At 46.0% G+C, this 17,495-nt stretch overlaps 1 protein-coding gene across 1 annotated transcript in view; it reads right to left on the bottom strand.

Annotated features, from left to right (window-relative positions):
- Nucleotides 1-16,758, bottom strand: part of NR3C2 (nuclear receptor subfamily 3 group C member 2) — a 367,598-nt gene extending 350,840 nt beyond the window's left edge. The window contains 2 exon segments of the mRNA XM_047799634.1: nt 6,414-8,172; nt 16,544-16,758. Coding sequence (XP_047655590.1) covers nt 6,414-8,170 — 1,757 coding nt within the window. The 5' untranslated portion in view covers nt 8,171-8,172; nt 16,544-16,758.
- Between the last annotated feature and the right edge of the window lie 737 nt (nt 16,759-17,495).

Raw genomic sequence — 17,495 nt, 5'->3', positions numbered from 1 at the left:
TGGATCCTTAACCCACGCTGCCAGACCTGGGATCGAACCTGCATCCCAGCACTCCCAAGACACTGCTGATCCCGTTGCACCACCGGGGAAACTCTCGTAATAACTTCTTAACAAGGTTCTTTCTGCTCCAATCCACCCTCCACTACAACCACTGCTTAATTAAGGTTTTTCTAAAGTGCACTTCAGCTCGGGCCGCTTTCCTGCTCCCACGTTTCAATAACTCCTCATTACCTACCAAATTAAGTACAAACTGCTCAGTGCGACATTCAAGTTCCACTCACTTCTACTTCTAACTACTAAGCTCTTCCAGGCCTTCTTTGCCCCAACTCCCTGTATCCCAGCCCGCCAGGCAGCCAGACCACACTGGGGGTTTTCTGCATTTCAGAGTTCTGCCCACAGGGTTCCCTGCACCAGGAAGTGCCCACCACACCCCCTGCAAATTTTTCAGAACTGAGGATAACTACCCACTCTGATCACCACCTCCTCATCTCCCTGTCTTCAAAGACACACTGTCAGGATAATCCTTTTCTGTCAGAAACCCAAAGTCGATTTTGCCCCTTACAAACCTTATTTCAGTCTATTTTAGGCTGCAATTTTTGTATATCTGTTTTTCAACAACTCTTAATATATAAGGTGAGGATTTTTGCCAACGAAACAGTCATCACTGATGAAATTAAGTCATGGCCACAGTTACAAATTCAGAGAGCTGGTTATTATCTCACTCTCTCTCCCTAGGGTATAAACTTTGTCAGTATTCAAATTATTTTTTGTTTGTCCTCTTTTCTTTCCTTCAACAAGCGTGTTCAGTTTCTTAAGTAAAATACAAGCAATTTTTATCTCATTCCTACATAGGCATTTTGGCCGTGGCCATACCACTAACAATCATAAATCCAGAGGTTTCCAGAGCATCAATTAAGTAACACGTGCTTGTACATAATTACATTTTAACTTCATCATTACCTTACTATATAAAGAACAAAATAAAAACTCTTAAAACTGAAAACAAAGCCTATACTTGACAAGTTTAAAACTAGAAAATACTAAAGATGAAGACATGATCCATTTAACACACATATTTTTCCCAGATTTTCACTAATAAATTTTGGGAAGCATTCCACAAAAATATCCAATTTAATGGCCATGTTCCATGTAACCAAGAAACCAATATTTTTTTCCCTCAATTCAAATTTAGTCAATGAAAGAAAAGGATAAATTATGTAGCAGCAGAGCTGAAACTTTATCAGTAGATGAGGAGCATGAAACTACAACACAAGTTGAGTGTCGGCGAGGGGGGAGTACTACTCTGGAGAAAAAAAATTAATGACATCAGGGGGAAGTGAAATGTGACTCCTAAATTACCGGAGATCAATGTAACATCTGCTATTACTCGAAACATTACAAGGACAGAAAAGGTCCGACACACCCAGAATTTCAATATTGCAAAAAGCATCGAATCTGTCAGTAAGAAACTTCCAGGCCCTAGTTTCAGTGTGTCACTGATAAGTATGAGAACTGCCTTAAGTTGAATAATTTGAGTTATTTAACAGAAACCAGGGCTTTTATCTCCACTGTCTTTTTTTAAGTATGAAGGAAGCAGTTTCAAACATACTAATACGTTAGACAGTAAAAGGTAGACATACTGACACATAAGTCTAGGATACTTACGATTGAAAAGCCAAAGGTGTAAAAGGAACACTGTACTTAGTGATTTGTTTATTTAAAAGCAATAAGCGTTTTTCATTCAAAAATTATCACTCCTACCAGACATACTATAAATGAATGAAACATCAGAAAAAGCAAATTTCTTTTCAATCATTCCTAAAAATATTACTTAGAACGCTCACCTGGAGAAAATTCTAGGTACACAAGCAATTTCAAAATCAAAATATTGGGAAACAAATAAGAAAAAGAAAGTTCCATGTTTTCACTTCCAAATGAACTAATTCTGTAATGGATTTATTTATTAAACATCAATACACAATTTCCCCTTGCCAAAACTCATCATTCTTTCATACTTTGTTTTAAATAGAGATATTTACATCTCAACGGTTTATTCTGAAAGTAAACTTAAAATGAAAAGACACAGGGCAAAATGTGTTACCAGCTCCTTGAATTCCAAAGCTTTCAGTTTATTACAGAAGACGAGTTTTGAAAAACTCCACGGACAATTGAACCTTTTTTTTTTTTTTTTAATCTGTAGGCTATCACTAAATTGTTTCCTTCTATCATGGTAAAAAGTGCAGCCTATATAAGATAAACCCCTGATTACGTGTCTTGAAACCTACCAGAATATGCCCTTTGAGACTGTGAACTTTATATTCGAAAGTCTAAGTCAATGTTAGCACTGTGTTATGATGCTGTCAAAGTGACTGTGACCATTGCCATAAACACCCAGTGTTATGTCAACAAAAAACCCTGTTTCCAAAAGGAGTTGGGTAAATTCAGAAGAACAAGAAACTCATAGCCTAAGTGTCAAGTTTTATGAAAGGAAAGATCTGATAAACAAACACAAAAATGCTGCTTTCCCAAATAAAATGATAGGGACTCCCTACTTGCCCTTCCTTATAAACGGTCAAGACATTTTTCTATCCAGACTACCCTGGAAACCACGGAGCTAGACTCGGGATTGAGATATACTTGAAACCAGACAAGCAGATATGTTAAGGGAGACTTCTATTTTTATTCTTAACATACACGACTCCAAGGAAACTACGCAGCCGTGCGGTAGCCTTGCTGGCAGACCTCAGGGAGCATCTGGGTCAACTTGTTTTCTTTGCAAGGAAGAAACTGAGGCTGAGAGAAGCCGCAACTCACTCCAGGTCGCAGCTTTGTTTGTGCCCCAGTTGAGGAGTAAACCCCAATCTGCAGGACCCAAGCAGGTCCGGCACCCACGGTAGAGCGTTACATCCAGCTTTTGTCATAACTGACTTTACAGTGGAGCATTCAGAACGTCCACTCACTGGAAATGATTAACAGATGAGACTCTGCTTAGCACTCTTGCAGAAAGCCCACAGGCTCAAACAGACACACCCTCCGCCTCTCAGCTTGAAAAATTCACCTGGATGAGAATCATGTTTCTTACCTGCATGGGGCACCCCTAACTCAGCATAACATCTGATAAAAGTTAACACAAGTCATATCCTCTTTCTTGATGAACTTCCAAAGGGTGTACAGGATTGAACAGACCAGCAACCCTCAATTTTAGGGTCTCAGGCTGCTTTTCTGCTCTTACCAATGTGTTGAGCTGAGGATAACAAAAGAGCTTTTGTGTATATGCATTCTATCCACTGATATTTACCCTAACAGAAATGAAAACCGTATTTCTTTTAAATCATTTAAAATAAGTCACCACACGTTAACATAAACGTAAGTATATGGGAGGAAAAAAATCACAATATTTTCCAGAACAAAAAACTTTAGTGAGAAGAGTGGCATTGCTTCACATTTTTGCAAGTCTACTGTCTTTCTTAGTAGACAGCTCATATCTGCTTCTGTGGCCAATGTCTGGTGATCTGTTTTGGTTACAGTATATGAAGAAAAATCTGGTTTCACACAGCTATGCTGCTGGAAGGAGGAGAAGCACTGGAAGGGTCATTTCAGATCACGGCAAATACGACCCTTTAATACAACCTTGAAAACAGGCACTGAGTGGCTTCTTAAAGCATAGCTGCCAAGTAGAATCTGAAGTCAGATTGGTGAACTTTCATGCACTATTACATGAAAACTATTCCTTATCAATCTTCCATTCTGAGGGGCTCTTTTACTGATGTGTGATTAGACTTCCTGCACCTCCGGGAAATCCCACACTATACCTTGACATCTACTAGAAAATAGTCAAGAGTTCAACCTAAAGATATAGACTATTATGAAACTTAGAGGCTATTACACACGCTGCCTTGATCCTTTATAAGTTTCAGTTCATTAATTCAACATTCCCTGGAATTGGGATATTACCCTTATAAATGATGAAATAGGCAGAAAGGTTGGATTTTGGCCCAAAAGATACAAAATAAGAGGCCAATAATGCAGCTTAGATGTGATTAAATTAACATACAATACTCGGACTGAAACCCAAGGGGGGAAAAAATCTAAATTTATTCTGAGAATGATCAAAACGAATAGATTTGGATCACATTCCCCAGGAAAAGCTGTAAAGAATTAGTAATCTACGAGAGACTTTGAGTAATATTAAAGCTTTGAATTAAGGTTTTTTGGAAAACTTATTAACCGGCACAATACCAGTATACATGTAAACAAAACAAATCCCCTCAGGCTGTGTTAACAAGCCCATCAAGAATTTTGGATGCTCAAGAGTCACCAGACAACACCTCTAGTTCCCATAAATGCAGAGCAGGCTCAAGGTCACTGATTCATAGGAATATGTAAGGCTAAGGGTCACTGGACCACCAGGAGGGGCTTCAGGAGTTGAGTGTGAAAACAATTAAACAGTAAAAATAGGACAGAGAACAAACAGAAGAGAGTTAGTGATTTTAGCTAGTATCACTCTAGTATTTCTACCAGAAATATCCTTACCCAAAGAAACAGCCTTCAAAACTAAAAGAGCATAAACAGAAATACAGGGGCCCACGTTAGGGTACCTAACCATAAAAGAGTAGAATTTAATTGCAAGAATTTATCAACAAATACTTCCTTCAACTATGTCTATTTCTTTTAAAAGACTTTATGGAATTTCATATAATGCAGAAAGAGAATACTAAAAGAAATGGAAACTGAAAGTTATAAAAACACTGAATTGAATTAAATGTTGAGAGCAATAACTGAACTCTTTATAATACTCTCTGATGCATACTATATTCCAGATGATATTCAAAGTGCTTCTGACAAATTAACTCACTCAACTGTCTCCACTACACTTGAGGTGGGTACTACCAAATTCCCTTTTTATAGATGAGAAGACTAAAGGCCAGCGAGGGGTCACAAAGCAGTTAAGTGGCAGGGCTGGAATTTCAATGAGGGCAGCCGTGGTCCTAACGACCAGGCTATCCTCCCTGGGATGAACCCACCACAAACATCTCTCACAAAATCTTTGACCTCGTGTGCAAAATTTCCTTTCTCTGACAGTAAAACAAAGCTCTCGCAGGAGAACACACGTTGAGCTTGGTTCTGACCAAAGCCATGCCATCTCATTACTTGTGCTAAAGAGTTTAGAATGTAGGAGAGAGGGGCAGCCTTAGAATAGGACTGAAGAGTCACGCCGTGGAGAACTGTAAGAACACAGCAGTGTCCTTTATGAAACATGGGCTTCTGTAAAAGCAAAAGAAGCAAGGTATGCGTGGATGATGAAGAAAGGAACACACACATTGAAGCTTTTGCTTTGGGTTCCAGAAAAAAAAAAAAAAAAAAAAACTGAAGGAGACCAAATGAGGACTACATGGAAACCTTAGAGCCTGTTAGTGAGATGGACCTTCTTCCCCGAAAATAAGTTTTTAAGGAAAAGAGCCACATATTCCTTGATGCCCGAGGGAAATGTATCGAGGAAATCTACTCTTTATATGTTCAATAAACCACAACCATGTAATAAAAGCAGTACTAAAGCAAAGTCCAATGCAAGCATTCACTGTATAACTTAGAACCACCCTTTATCGTCATACCTAAAACCTCTTCCTTGTTTTTCCTAAACATATATAATATGCTACCTACAAGAAGGAAAGGCAAGAGATATTTTACAGTAAGCCAAGTATGTCTTTTTGCAGATCTTAAGAGTTACACATATATCAGTTCAAAACTACCCCGTGACATACTTCACCTCCAATGAGAAAGTGATCCATTTAGTAATTTCAGACGCGCTGCGTCTTTAAAAGCCCTCAAGAGTTAAGGAAATGACTTATTTGTACTGAAAACCACAACTTACATACAATTAACCAATGCAGAAAAAGCTGAAGAGGGTGAGGAGCTTGTGGGTAGCAGATTTGGGGTTTAATGCCTTTTTTCACAACCACTGAAGTGATTAATTCTGAAAACTAAGGGGGTAAAAAAGACCATGACCACACAGAAACCAATCTAAAGCAATTTTTAGTGAACCACTATACAGCTAAAGAAAAAAAAAAAAAAATCTGGCACTAGTTTGCTAGTAAATATAGTAACAGGCCGTAGAACACAAACTTTTTCTGAACACCTACAACAGGCAATGCAGAGGAGCAAACACCTATAAACACTCCTTCGAAATCAATGCAAATATTTTCCAAGAGAGTCTCAGAATGTTTTGTTTCTCTGTTGCAAAAAAGTCGTAAGATACCAACAAGCAAAGAGGTAAGCATTAAATGACTGTCCTGAAAGTAAAAAATAAAACAGGAAATGGAAATGTGCTTTTATTTATCCACTGTAAAGATAGCGTTCACCTTCACCATTTATAAAGCCACGACTGTCAAAATCGGAGACAAAGGCCAGCCTACCTTGATACGTTTTCTGGAATGTATTCTAGGACCGGATACCCATCACTTCTTCTCGATGACAGGTCACCGTGTGATTTCCACGACTCCACTAAAGTGTTGACCGGAGGAAAGGAACTCAGGTGTTGGAAAGACTGGTCTCTAGCTGATCGTGATAAAGATATTGTACCTTGAGCACCAATCCTGTAGTGAAAAGACTGTCCACCTGAATTCACACCGACAATGGCAGATGAAGGGATGCTGGCCTCTGGGTAATAGCTCCCGTCATCCGGTTCTTGTTTAATCCCCATTGGGAACCCGCTGCCTTCACAGTTCCCATCAAAGCCGGGCACAGGTGGTCCTAAAATTCCTGACAGAGAATAATAGTCTTTATCATCCATAAAGGAAAAATATGAGCCATCCATGAATGGAAAGGGGTTGACAGTTGGATTCCCTTTAAAAGAGGTTCCCGAGCACGAATGCTTGGTTGATTCTTGCTTGATTGGTACTGAGAATGGGGAATCGGCATTTATTTTGCTATTTCCTCCTAGGCATGAGCTGCTGAAAGCTCCATCTGGCTCCGGCTTTATGTACTGGACGATGTTAAGCTGGCCAGTCACACCATTGGGGATGGCACTCTCTGTTTCCTCAGTCTTGGGAAAGGGGGCCTCTTGAGCACCTTTCTCATGAGTGTCTGGACTAGGAACCACATCCCTGGCACTGCTGGATCCAGCAGGAGTGCCTGAAGCAGAGTAGCTGAAGGCATTGCTTATGGGGCTACAGATAGACCCCACAGTGCTAGCAGATGGGCTGGACAGCGAGGATCTGTTATTTGTGTTGGAAGGGCTGGAAACGGAGCACCTTGAGTTGTTGATATTTGCAGGGCTGGATACAGAGGATCGCAGAGTGATGTTATTTGGACTGGCGACTGGAGATTTGACACTGCAGTGGCTGGGGGGGCTGGAAATCGGGGACTTCATGCTACTCAGGGGACTGGAGAGGGGAGAGCCCACGTTGCTGGCATGGGCTGGGCTGTGTGACCTGGAGCCCCGATTCTCCACATTAGGGGAGCATGTGAGAGGAGTGCCCTGGGTGAGGGGGCTATGCACGCCAAAACTGCCAAAGCTGGCTGAGCTGGAGGACACAGAGCCCATCCCTGCAGGGCTGCAACCCGCAGATGTCATGTTCAGGGGGCTGCACACAGACGGGCTCTTTTCGTGACACAGGATGGGGCTCTTCACGACAGCGCGCATGACCCCACCGTTCACCAAGCTCCCGGAGTCAGGCATAAATGGCCTCAAGGGCCTGCTCACACCCCCAAGAGTGGAAGGACGATGGCCATTCTCTTTGTAAAATTTTACCAGCTGCTCCACATTTTGGTAGATCTTGGCTGGACTGGCGCTTCCCTGCGGGTGCTGCTGATCGTAGGAGTAGTCGGCGTCTCTCACGGAATCCATGTACAAGCCCATGGACTCCGCCACGGTGGCGGACAGTTCCTTCGACTCCAGCTCCGTTTTAATATCAGAGGTTAGAATCCCAGGCCGATTGTTGTCTTGCTGAAGGCAAGGGAGAAGTTCGTGCTTTTCTTTGCTGCTTCCTTGAGTACTGTTGTTTGGAATAGCACCGGAAACACAGCTGACGTTGACGATCTCCATGTAGTTACTCTCATCCGTCCGCTCCGTGGGTCCCAGGGAAGAACGCTCCACAGTCTCAGAAGCTTGACCCCACCGTCTTTCCATCTCGAGACCTTCAGGGAGACTGTGGTAGCCTTTGGTCTCCATCACTAAGAAATAAATGTAGAGTAAAAAACTGAATGAGAGTCCTAGATGGCAGGATTACTCTAAACCATATTGTAAGAGGGCACTGACTTCACCTAGAAGTATACACTCTACGTATTATAAGCAATACTTCCAGTTATATTCAAAGTATTACCTTTTCAGGTGCTGATATAAGAGTCCGGACTATAACCGGTCCAGAAGCCAGAATATAAGAAGCAACCATATAAAACTATTTTGCATCTAAAGAAATGTAACCTATTTGCTAGAATCCAGCCTTTAGAGTTTGCAAAGGATATTCACAAATGTTAACTTATTTAATATGCAAAGTCGTTCTGGGGCTGATGGGGCAGGCAAGGAGGAAACAGAGGACTGAGTGAAGTGGGCAACTCGCCCAAGGTCAAAGGCAGAATAAGAGACAAATTCAGGTTGAAAACTAAATCTTTTAACTCCAAAACCTTTAGAGTCTTCAGGGCCTATGGAAGCTGTTTTCCATATCTAATACGCGGCTTTATAAAAAAAACCACAAGGACGTGCCATTAATGTTACCATTTCCTAATATAAAGTCATCCAGTGAATTATCACAGGCAAAATAACTTTACTTTTAAGACAGTAAGATTTTCTTAAAAGGGATAAGTGATGAAGATAATTTCATGTCAATTCTGAAAAGTGAAGAGTCACACAGTCTGATTAATTATGCTGGTCCAAATTCAGAGAGGCTGTATGACAACTCAAGAATGCCAGGACTCTAAGTCTGTATTCTAATCTTGGCAAGGACTTTGACAGGTAGCCTGACCTAGTGGTACTTCTGCTAAAAAGACTTCAGGCAGACAGTTTCATTCTCAACAGTTAATGGAGGAAGTTTGAGATGAGTCCTGACAATTTACCTGTTCATTCATTCATTCAACAAATATTTACCAAGTGTGTGCCACATCCTGGGCCTACGACAAGCCACTGAATCTATTGTGATAAACAAAACAGACACAGTTCCCATCCTCACAGGACTGTTTTAGATGTACAATCCTATCCACTGGCTGTCACTATCAATTTATTTCATGGATAGTATAATTATAATAGGTTCCATGGATCTATGGCTTATACATTATATCATTCAATGCAGTATTACAAGACTTTCACATGTATTACTTATTTACCCTTATAAACAACCCCACAAGACTGGCGAAAAGTATTATCTAAATGATACCGCTGCAGAAACTGTGTAACTCTGGGTTACACAGCAGAGCTGGCATTTGTTTTGATTCCATGTCTCTATCTACACCAGGGTACCTCAACCTTGGCATTACTTTGAGGCCTGATAATACCTTGCTGAGGAGATGTGCCCTACGCATTATGAGACATCCAGCAGCATCCCTGCCCACTGCCCGCTCCATGCCAGCAGTATTCCTCCTGCCCCCCATGACAGCCCCAACTGCCTCCAGACATTGCCAAATGTCCCTCCCTGGGGGGGGGGGGGCAAAATCACCCTGGTTTGAGAACCATCACTCTAAAGAAACATCTCTAAGACAATGAGCTTGTTCTCAATAAAATTCCATTTGTCCATTTTCATGCATAAAGCTTTTAAAAATCTCTAGGTATGCATTTTATTTTCAAATCCCTTCAGGTGTGTAAACATTCCCTGACCCAAATAAAGGTCCTGATCTAAAAGATGCAGTTTCTGCAGTTCTGAACACAACTGCTACATGAGGCCTCTCATCCTTTTCTTCCCTTTGCCACTCATTGTCTCCAACCGCCCTACCTTCTGCTCATTAAAAAGAGACTAGGAAGCCTCTCTGCTCTAGAAATTACATTATTAACATGGAAAATAATATAATGACTCTACTAAATAAATCTGCACTAGATATTATGGGACTCTACAACAAAACTTAATGTCCCAATTGTCCAAGTAGCGTAATTACCTCTTACTTTTCTATATTCTACACTTGACTTTTAAGTTCCCAGAAGGCAGAAACTTGATCAATTTTACCACTGTATTCCAAGCAGATGGCATAGTGCAAATAAATAAATTTTAACTATTCTAACATAATCAATACTCAATAATGTGTGAACATTAAAATCTCCCAATTATACAGTGTTCTTTTACTTAAAGAACCTAATTCTATAAATGCCTAATCACAAATCAATCCCCAAACAGTGGAAAGTAAGTCAAACTATCAAGTTTAAGGAGATAATCCAGTAACTGCTGCTGAAAAAATTGGGTGTGGATAAAAGCCAACTTAAAGTTAAAAAAATATACATATATTGACATGGGACCTAAACAGCTAATATTGGCCTTTTCCACCTTACTGAAAAACCATTTAGTCATAGCCATGGGTTAAAAACACCAGTAAATAGTATGTGTTGCTACTATTTCTATGTAGGAATATCGTCCTCCCCATACCAAACTCGAACAGATACAGATATATATCTAAGGTATAGGCATTTCAGGTCCAAATTCATTGACCACAACAAACAGGTCTATTCCTGTTCAAAACTGAATACCTTCTGTGCATCCCCCTTCCCCCAACTCACATTCCCTGTCTTGGTGAACCGCACCACCCTCTACCCCAACGCCTGGAAGTCACCCTTGCTTGGCACCCCCACTAAAGGCTTCCACAGGCTCACCCGCCCACACACTCCCACACCTACCTACCACCTCACTCCATGCCCCCAGGGCAGGACCACCTGTCTTGAGCCTGAAGGGCCATCCCCATTCAGACCTCTCTCCAAAAATTCATCCTCCAAATCGTCTTTAGAAAAGGATGATCACTCACCAGCACCCCCCTCCCCACATTTTTTTTTTAAGTTTCGAAGTGGAAAAGTGCATGCTAAAACTCCTGGGAAGTTCTACCATACTGAAACCTGTTTCGTTTTTAATCCGGAGTTCCCTAAATAACTTGGCCACTACACCTTTTTTTTTTTCACAGAACACCTACTTATACACAGAAGGGCACTTTTCATCACGCTGCCTCAAAGTAGGATCCTTATCTCTGTATCGTGAGGCTTTATGAAGATTCGAAGAGAATCTATACTTGGAGAGGGTGGGCACAAACCATCCTAAAGTGCTTCTACAAGGAAACACCTTATCAGCTAACATCAGGCAGCTGATCACAACTTTCCAAGTGCTGTTTGGCCAGCCTTGACCCCTTCTGACCATAACATAAACCAGCCTGCATTTCACCATATTATTGACAAGGCTACCACTAGGGAATTTGCAAAAGGCTTTGCTGAAATCTACATGAGCTTTAAGAAATTCTCATCTACCAACCTAATGCACCTCTCAACATAGAAAAATAAAAGCTGACCACAAACAAGAAAGGATAGAGGACATCTACCACCTGCATGGCTTCGCCTGCAAATATTTTGAAAGATCAGGTTGTTTTTTTGTTTTTTTTTAAAATATGATTACTGAAATATTTTATGCTGAATTCTCATTATTATTTTAATTGATCTTCTCTGTAAACACTCAGATCACATTAGGAATTTATTTCCTATGTTGTCCAGGAAATTCAGGTTGTCTTTTTGGAGCTGGCATAAGGACCATGGCTTAAACAGAATTGAAGTCAACCTGAACTTACTAGTGAATACTGAAAATATCAGTTGTTGAATATGATCCTCATAGAAAAATATCCAGAGGGAAAAGGGAAAGTTTTTGTTACTGAAGTATAAAATGAAGCAGATACTGGGATACAAATCTAGCTGATATAAGATCAGACTTGCCTCCCTTACAATGGAGACTATAACAGAGACTCCCTTGGGACAAAGGCAAAAACCATTAATTTTCATGCAAATGGCCTCCCCCCAAAAAAATTATTTTGAAAGGCACTGATAATTCTACCTTAAGCCATATATATGCTTTTAAACACTGTTATGCAAAGGAAAAACTTGACTTGAAAATTTTAAAGGCTGTGTTAAATTGCTCTTTTCCATGAGGAAGTAGTTTTTGTTTGCTTTTTTTTTTTCGGGAATATTAACAAGGAATCTGCAAATTTATATTTTATTTGAAAACACTTTCACTTTTGCTACCAGAAAAAATATAGTCCCATTTCGAATGCATCATTTTCTATAGTTATATGACTATAATACGTCTTAAAGACAGAACCTTAAAAATTTCATAATTGGCACTGGTTGCCTCGTTGTAAAAGTTCAGTGCATTTAACTTTTTTCTGTCATCCCCACTACAGAACTATTTATTACCTGCCTCTTTTTTTACAGATGAGGTAAATGACAGAAATCAGCCCAAGGTCACCTAAGAGAGCCGGAGACCAGTTAGAACTGAACACACCTGATTTCTATTCACTCTCCTAATTCACTGAGCCACCTGATCTTTCCAAAATCCCCAAACTACTTCTCCCTTAAAGGAAAAAGCTCCTCTTTAGATTATGTTTAAAAACTTCTCTCCTCAAGCATTTCCCTGATAGCCTGCCATGAAGTCAAATATAAAATTAAAACTTTCCAGAACTTCCCAGATGGAGAACGCTGTTATCATTACTATATAAATATCATCAATAACAGCACCTAGAGAAAACGCAATTCAAATGCTAAAAAGCATGTAGTGCCTTTGAAATTCAGTGGTTTCAACAACTTACTGGTTATTAAACAAGTTTTCTTAACGCCTATGTTTTAATAAATAGTTAAAACTTCTGGTGTCATAAACCATTAACGACTTAAATCTGGTCTTTTAAAATCTATTAGGAAAAGCTATGCACCTAAATTCAGTAACAGGGTTCAGATGCCACCAAAAGAAGCTTCATCCCTTCTCCCCTCCCTGCCTTTAAAATTCCAACTGATGCCACAGAAAGCATAATCTCTTTCAAGAGTTTCGTGCATACTAAGGAACTGGAAATGCACGCATTTCCAGAGCCCCTTTCATACAGGATCTATCAAGATCTGTATCTCCTTCAACTGCCCTCTTCTCGCTATACCTCCAGCTGAGATTTGGGTGCTTCCGCAATTGATAGAGGAAAAGAAATATTATTCAAACGTCCTTCAAAAACTGTACAAGGAAAACGACCTGAAATCATCGTTGGATAAAGGGAAGGGTGGTAGATCTCCCACTGCCAAAGGCGGTGGAAAGCTGCTCTTTAAGAGGGCATTTATCCAAAGTGGCCAAACTTTCCCAAAATAGTCCTCTGGCGGCCAAAAGGGGGAAAAAGTGGAAAACCAAAACAAAACAACAAGCACACAGCACCCTACTGACTGTGCCTCCTGATTACGCAGCCACTTCGCCCTGCAAAGTGCACGCTCCCGCGCCGCGGCCGCACGCCAAGCCGGGCAAGCGGTGCCCAGCCGCGCACCTCTACACACCTGCCTCGGCCGGGGTCCGTCTCTCGGCGTCTACCTGTTGCAGCGCTCGCCAACGCCACGACACCCCTGCTGCGGAGCCCCACTAAATCCAACCACATCCAGGCCAGCCAGTGCCGCTCTCCCTGCAGCAGGAGAGCCGGAGGCAGCAACGCTCTTGCACCCAGGTGACTGCACGGGTTTCCTCCGAGCAGCCTGAAGTTGGCTTGCTTCTCCCCAGTCCAATGACACCCCGGGCGCGGAGGGGCGGAGAGGAGGGGGCAGGGGCAGGGCCAGGGCCAGGGCGGGCGAAGTAAGGAGAGAGCGCAAGAGGGCGGGCGAAAGCCCGGAGGGGGAGTGGGCCAGCTGGAGGGCCGGCCCTTTTAAAAGCAGGTCACATGTCCAGATAAAAAGTTCAGGTTGCTATCCCGCCCCCCTGAGCCCTTCCCATTGGCCCGCAGGGAAGCAAGGTTCCACGCTTCGCGGGTCAGGCTGGCTTCTCATTGGACAACCCTGGCTGTCAGTCACCAGGAGGACGACATGACTGATACAAAGTTGCTGCGACACAGCCTGGACTCGGCAGCTCCCTTAAAGCCGCAGAAGCGGCGGCCGCTTAGGGTGCAGGGCAGTGTCTACGCCACTAGGTATCCTCCAGACGCTGCCCACCCCCCTCGTCCCCTCGCTCGACTGTCCCAAACCTGCTCGCGCCCACCTGGCTCTCCTCCTGGCTAACCCTATGATGTCTGGAGAGAAATAAAAAGTCTGGTGACGCGGAAGAAGTCGCTTTTTCCCAAAGCCGGTCAAGGTGTAATCCTCTGAGGCTCTTCACCTGCAGCGCCAGGTGAGCGGCAGCCCTGGCCCAGGCACCGCCCACAGCGTCCGCGCGCAGCGGAGGTGTCTTAGTGGGCTTCTCCCGACCCCCGAGGTTCCGCTCCCCGCCCCTTTTCTCTGCCTTCCGAGTTACCTCTCAGCAGAGCAGCCGCAGCGTCCACTGCCAGCGAGCAAGAGGATCACGTTCCCACTCGATTTGAATTTCCTTGTTTTAACCGTGCCGGAAAAGCGGGTGACTTCAGCGCAGCCAAAGCCCTTTAAATACAACTTCTCTCCCACTCCCCCCCCCAAAAAAGTGCGATGGTGAAAAGCTGCTGCACCCCTTCTTTATAATTTTGTTGCTGTATTACTTTCGTACTGGATTTTTCCACTAGTTCAGTTTGAAAAAACCCTACCATGGATAGTCTTTTCTTTATAATAGGTGGGAGGGGGTGCACATAATTGGGAGAAACAAACAAGAGTGGCAAGGAAACAAACTGTTTCCTAAGGATCAAGTGTATGCAAGAAGAAATTTCGGTTTCCCTCCAACCGCCTCCACCTCGGCTCTCCTCCCGCCCACCCAAAACATTGTAGTTACTAAGCAAAAGATGAGCTTCTTAACTTTGATTTCTAAGGACTGTGAGGCTCCGCGTAAGAGGCTCCGTTTTAGATTCCCGACTGGCCCACAGTCAACACCAGTGACGTACACACCTAAATCTGGTCCCCCGGCCCTCTGCGACCCGCAGCCCGGCGGCGGCAGCTGTGCTGCCTCCCGCCTCACCCTTGCCGCACACCAGCCACACTGGGAAGACTGGTGCACTGGGGTGGGGGTGGGGGTGGGGGTGGGGGTGGGGGGGGCGGTTCTCCCAGTGCCCCAAGGCCCCTCCTCTTCTTACAGTTAATTAAGCTTCGGGATTCCAGACTCTGAACCCAGGAAGATTCGAACTCCCAGCCGCCCCAGGTAGGGAACTCCCTGGCGGCGGGAGTGACAGCAGCAGCGCAGGAGAGCTGGTCCCGGCCCCTGACTCTGGTGCTCGCAGTCCTCGCGCTGAGCGCCCCCGGTGCCCCACAGCCGGGAGTCCTCGCGAGTGTCCCAACTTTCCCGTAGGGCCCTCAGTTATGCGCACTCTCCCGGCCAAGCGAGCTGCCAGGCATCGATCGCACTCGGGGCGGAAAGCAGGCGGCGGGCAGAAGCGAGGGGGGAGTCTCGGACCCAGCGCCTGGGCACGCGAGGAGACGGCGGCTCCGCCTGCGCTGCCGAATTATTCATTACTTAAGGAATGGACGTGCCTCTTTTACTAAGTTTTTACCTCCCTTATGGAGGGCTGGTCTTGCCCTGGATCTCAGCTTCTTGCAAAATCTAGGTTAGAATCTTGCAGGGACAGCCGCCGCGATTGCTCGCCTGCTGCCCAGCACCCCTGCCCGGAGGCAGCCGCGCGGGCACCTAGTTTCCTGCCCGCAGCCCACCTCGGTTTGCGAACCCGCGCTCTCTGCGCAGACCGTGCCTTGCCCAGGGCCGCCTTGCGATTCCCGGGCCCCCTCCCACCGCTGTCAGCGCAAAGTGACTGTCGCTGCACTCACCTTTTCTAGGACATGGTGGGGAGGCTGGGGCGCGGGGCGGGGGGTGGGTGGGGGCAGCCAGACTCCTGCTGCCTCCGCCGCCAGCAGCAACTCCAATATTAGCGGATTGGCAGTAAGGATGGAGAGGAAGATAATCCGGCAGTCGCCCTACTGACGGTGGGTAGAGCAATAGAGCAGTAGTGTTGTTACCCCGTAGGAGGAGGCAAGGCGGCGGCGCCAAATAGCGCAGAGGAGGACGCGGGTGCCTGCCCGCCCCCAGCAGCGGCGGCCGCGGCTCAAGCGGGCCCCTCTCCCGAGGCTGCTGGCCTACGGGCGGTGACGACGGTGGCTCTGTGAGCCGGGAAGTCCGGCGGGATGACCCCGCGCCGGTCTCCCCGCAGCAGGCTCTCCGCGCCCCCTCCCCGGGCCTGGGGTGACCGGTGACAGCTCCGGCTGCGGAGCGTGTAAGTGTGTGTGGGCGAGTGTGTGTTGAGGGGGCGGCTTCAGGGGGAGCCCGCGGCGCCGCAGCCCCCTTCTCGGGTCACACCCTCACCAGCGGGAGGAGGCAGCAAAGCATCCAGACACCGGCTTGCGGGAAACAGGGGCCGGGGGTGCCGATGGCCGCCCTCCCACCCTGGCCCCTGGCTGTAAGGAGGCCGAGGGCAAACGGAACCCCAATGCACGTCACCCAACACCCCTCCCCCCGGTTCCCCAAAGCCCGGCCCTGACCTCGCGCCCCGGCCTCAGGTGCAGTTCCCAGCCGCTGGGGTAGACGCGAGCTAGGGACCACGCGCGGGGGGCGGGAGGGAAAAGTTTCTTTTCCTGCCGCCTGGCTGCCCACCCGGCGAGACGGCTCCTCTCCCCCCTCGGTCTCCCGCTCGCCGCGCCTCTGCCCCACCCCCACCGTGGGGGGGTGCCGAGGAAGGACCGGGTGTCTGCGCGCGGGGGCGTGTGGGGAGAGCGGCGAGGAGCGGCGGCCGCTACCGGTCCCTTCGCGGTGACAGCGGCTCAGAAGCCGCCGCCGCCAGCTCCGCGGAGTGAGCGGAGGAAGGGGCTGGGAGCCAGACCCCCTCCCACCTCCGCTCGCCGAGCGCCGCGCGCCCCCGTGCCGCCCCGCGCGCCCCCGCGGCCCGGGCAGACACCTACGCCGACGCGAAAGTGAAAGGGGCGACGGAGCCAGGAGGGCGGCTGGCGGCGCGCGGGCGCGCGGCGGGGGGCGGAGGGCGGAGCGGTGACCCGCGATCCAGGGATTCTCAGGCTCCGGCTGCCCTGCGGAGCCGCAAGCGCCTCCTGGCTCCAGAGAAGTCCCACGTCCTCCTCCCCCCTCCAACCCCCCGGCCACACAAATCACCCCCATCGGAGCAAAAGTGTGCATGTGTGCGCGTGTTCAGGAGCACTCACGTGTGTGACAGACGCTTCAGCCCCAGCCTTTTCTACCTCACCGTTACATTTACACTTAGTGGAAGATTGGGGCGGGGGGAACTTGTGACTATCACTACCGTTTACAGACCCCTGCTTGCTGTCCTTTACGACTCAGTTAAACCCCTTGAACTGACCACACATGCCCTTTTCCTGGCTTAACACTCTTTTTCCTACAGACTTTATTGACCCCCTCCCCCTGCCCTTTGCTGGTTCTTTCCCATTTTCTTTCTAAATAGCTGTGAAAGTTGTTAATCCCTTC

Source organism: Phacochoerus africanus, chromosome 10 (assembly GCF_016906955.1).
Source record: "Phacochoerus africanus isolate WHEZ1 chromosome 10, ROS_Pafr_v1, whole genome shotgun sequence".
Lineage (NCBI taxonomy): Eukaryota > Metazoa > Chordata > Mammalia > Artiodactyla > Suidae > Phacochoerus > Phacochoerus africanus.
This window is presented reverse-complemented; position numbering and strand designations above follow the sequence as displayed.